The sequence below is a fragment of the Solanum stenotomum genome, chromosome 6, assembly GCF_019186545.1.
Source record: "Solanum stenotomum isolate F172 chromosome 6, ASM1918654v1, whole genome shotgun sequence".
In the NCBI taxonomy this organism is placed as follows: domain Eukaryota; kingdom Viridiplantae; phylum Streptophyta; class Magnoliopsida; order Solanales; family Solanaceae; genus Solanum; species Solanum stenotomum.
This window is the reverse complement of record NC_064287.1, coordinates 51,068,163-51,071,839: the sequence shown is the minus strand read 5'-3', so window position 1 is coordinate 51,071,839 and position 3,677 is coordinate 51,068,163. Positions and strand designations below refer to the sequence as shown.

The 3,677-nt window shown below is 33.2% G+C and overlaps 1 protein-coding gene across 1 annotated transcript; it reads right to left on the bottom strand.

Annotated features, from left to right (window-relative positions):
- Positions 1-88: 88 nt before the first annotated feature.
- LOC125867507 (uncharacterized) lies at positions 89-3,323 on the bottom strand. The gene is made up of 3 exons (XM_049548035.1): positions 2,924-3,323; positions 1,484-1,665; positions 89-274 (listed from the first exon to the last, which is right to left on the bottom strand). Exons 1-3 carry the CDS (start codon positions 3,036-3,038, stop codon positions 92-94), a joined length of 480 nt encoding a protein of 159 aa, XP_049403992.1. The 5' UTR covers positions 3,039-3,323; the 3' UTR covers positions 89-91.
- Between the last annotated feature and the right edge of the window lie 354 nt (positions 3,324-3,677).

The window sequence follows — 3,677 nt, the reverse complement described above, 5'->3', positions numbered from 1 at the left end:
TCAAGAAAAGCAAAACCTTAAGGATGGGCTCGTGATAATTCAAATGAGAGAACATATGTATACAGCAAGCAACAAGTCAAGGGTTAGATTATTACGCTGCAGCACATGTCAAGATGATGAGCACGATCAGGCAAATTCTCTCTGAAAAATGTCGTTCTCCATCTCTAATATTGATCTTCCATCCGCAGCAATAATGCACTACAAGAGCCAATCCAAAAGAAATGAACCACAGCAGAGCGAGTATGATACCAGCAACACCTGTAAAACCAACAGACTGTGGATCCAAAGTCACAATCCTCGTAAGATCACTGTCTTCTAAATGAAAATCCAACTAAACAGTTAAAACAAGCTCATCCCAAGGTTTATAATAGGGGTAAAGAGATGTCTAAACCAAAATGTGGTTTCAAGGCAATATGTGAAAGATCATTTATCAATCCACAATATTTGCATATAAATTAGCTGATCTAGAACTAAAGTTGAAGTTTATAACCTCATTATTCTTTATATATACTCATGTAGCCTCCCAATGCCATCTAACACTAAAGAGGAATCACTTTTAATCGATGAACCAATTAACAGCACCTCAATCTCAAACCAGTTAAGGTCAGCTATATCAATCTGTTATATCTATTCCGCTCTATTTCAACCCATCATAAATAGAAAAGTAAACACTATATCCAAAAAATTACTAGAAGAGGAACAAGTTCTTAGACACAACTATGCAATTATGCAGATTTTGCACCAAAACATATGCAAACTCATCCTTTGTTAAATGCAAAAATATACTTACAACTTAAATGTTTAAGATCTACACTTTGCTTTTTAAGTAACCGATCTAACTTCATGATCATCTTCTTACCCTCCCCCTCCTCTTTCCCAATCATATTCCCTTCTCCTGCTTGGAATAAAATTAGCTAGCAGAACAGAAGACAATACATGAATATTATAATAGTAGTACTAAGCCATCTTTCACCAGCAATTTTCATCACTCAGCACAGAAAACTTTTCAAGTGAACTAATCAACACCTGATCTTCTGCAGTATCTATCTCAGAATTTTCCAGGTCAAAAATCAGTTACTAAGACATGAAGATCAGTAGATCATATAACAGTTATAGCCTTGGGCTTAAAGTCGTGGCATGGTCAATATCAGATAACAGACAAGAGAATCAGCCAACACCGTTCACGCTAGGTGCTTGCAGTAGGCCAACATTATTTTGGTCCAAAAGAACGAACGGGGTAGTGAAGTAAGATATGTTACAAGTAATTATGATTCAAAACAAACAGAAAACTGAGGTGCAAGTCCAGAGGGTATTGCAGCTCAGACAAAAAACTTGATAAATTGTATAAATCACAAACAAGCAGTGAGCAATGTAGGCATCAGAGATCCTAAACTACAGCAAAATCATCAAACAAATACATAGCTATATATTTCCTAGATAAATCAATTACAAAAGATGGACATAAAAACAGTATGGTGCTTACTGCCCAGTAGTGTTTATTGGCAATATCCCATCCACCTCTGTATTTGTGGAAACCAGAAAGAAAGTCTGGCCTCCTCGTCCTGTTTCCCGCCAGCACTAGCGTGCTCGCATGCTCACTTGGTGCTTGTGCCATATCTGTTGAGTGCAATACACCATCCTTCCATGATTCCAAATTTCCCTCCCCTGTTAGAAGTATCAAAAATGACCACATCATCTAAAAGAGCCTTACTTTAAACTTAACCATTATCTAAATGCATCAGAAAGAAGATAATACGTTGAGTTAATGGCCAAAAACACATATAAAAGTAACAAACAGCAGATAGTTAGTGACAGTTTAGGTAGGAAACTCGAAAAAACGGGATACTTTAGGTGTGCTATTTACCCTTATATATTCAATTAAAATCCTTACAGATCACCAAAATGCCTTATATATTCAATTCAGATGTACAAGAGATCATTATTGCTAAAATAACAAGTAAAGCAATTTTAACAGAAATCACATAGTAAAAACATAATTACCCTGAGACAAATTAAGAAAGCATTAAGCATAGTTGTTAAATACCAAAACTTCATAACAACCAAGAAAGATCAAATCATGTAGTCCAAATAAAATTGTCCTTAAATAACAAGAAAATGACATCTGAATTGCATTAACAGCATATAAAACAAATCTCAGTCTCCAAAAATTGAGGAACGTGGAATACAACAAAATTTTCATAACAAGAACCCATTTTTCATCTTTTTAGTATTATATAGCTCTAAAAGGAACCAAAACCACCAGCACAGAAAAACCCCATATCAAAGAATTCACCTTTTCCCATAATACAGACAACCAAGAAGCTTCAATGATCAAAAATTTCATCACAAGAAACCATTTGTTTTCTTTTTAGCATATATAGCATCATCACTAGTATCAAAATCCCTTCAAATAGAAAAACCCCATATCAAAGAATTCACCTTTTTTCCATAATACAGACAGCCAATATGCCTCAATAATAAAAAATTTCATTACAAGAAACCATTTTTTTTCTTTTTAGCATATATAGCATCATCACTATTGTCAAAATCCCTTCAAACAGGAAAACCCCATGTCAAAGAATTCACCTCTTTCCATAACACAGACAGACAAGCTTCAATGATCAAAAGTTTCATTACAAGAAACCATTTTTTTACTTTTTAGCATATCTATCATCACTAGTGTCAAAATCCCTTCAAATAGATAAACCCCATGTCAAAGAATTCACCTTTTTCCATAACACAGACAGACAAGAAGCTTCAATGATCAAAAATTTCATTACAGCAAACCACTTTTTTTTCTTTTTAGCATATCTATCATCACTAGTGTCAAAATGCCTTCAAATAGATAAACCCCATATCAGAATTCACCTTTTTTCCATAACACAAACAGCCAAGAAACTTCAAAATGATCACAATGACTCACCTAAAATGGACTTAAAAGAGTCTCTTGGTAAAGAATCAGCAGGAATTGAGCTGAAACAAATGGAAACAGCAAAAATGAGAGTAGCAGTAAAGAATGAATAACCCCTCATCTTCATCTGCAACTACTCTCCAAAATCTCACTGAAACAACAACACACTATCATGTGCTTTTTCAGTTAAAAACAAGAAACCCCATCACAATTTTTGTTGCATTTGCTTATAAAAAAAACTAAAAACTATTAGAATCATGTGCTTTCAGTGAAAAACAAGAAACCCCATTTCAACTATTAGTTGTATTTCTTCAAAAAAAAAATCAAAAAATTAAGAGAATCTCAGAGAGAAAAGAGAAGAGAAGTCACTAAGATACAAAGATCTCATCTTTGGCAACACATTTATATAAAAAAAAAAAAAAAGTTCACATGGTGAGGTAATGGAGAGAGAGGTGAAAAGGGCGGGTGTGTGACTGTGTGTGAGTGAAATGAATAAAGCAGATTTTTTATTTTTATTTTTGGGGAAAATGTACAAGCTGAATCTGAAGATCACAAAAAAAAAATATTAAAAAAATGGGACTTTTGTTCTTTTTTGACCTTTTTTTATTTGTTTAATTAATAATTAATTGTACACAATTTATATTTTTTTTAAAATTAAGTTGAAAAAGAAATGATTGATTAAGAACTAAAGATTAGTGCTGGGATTTTTTCAGTTTAGTCAAAGTAAACTATAAATTAAACTCTATTTCATTTGGACAATATTACC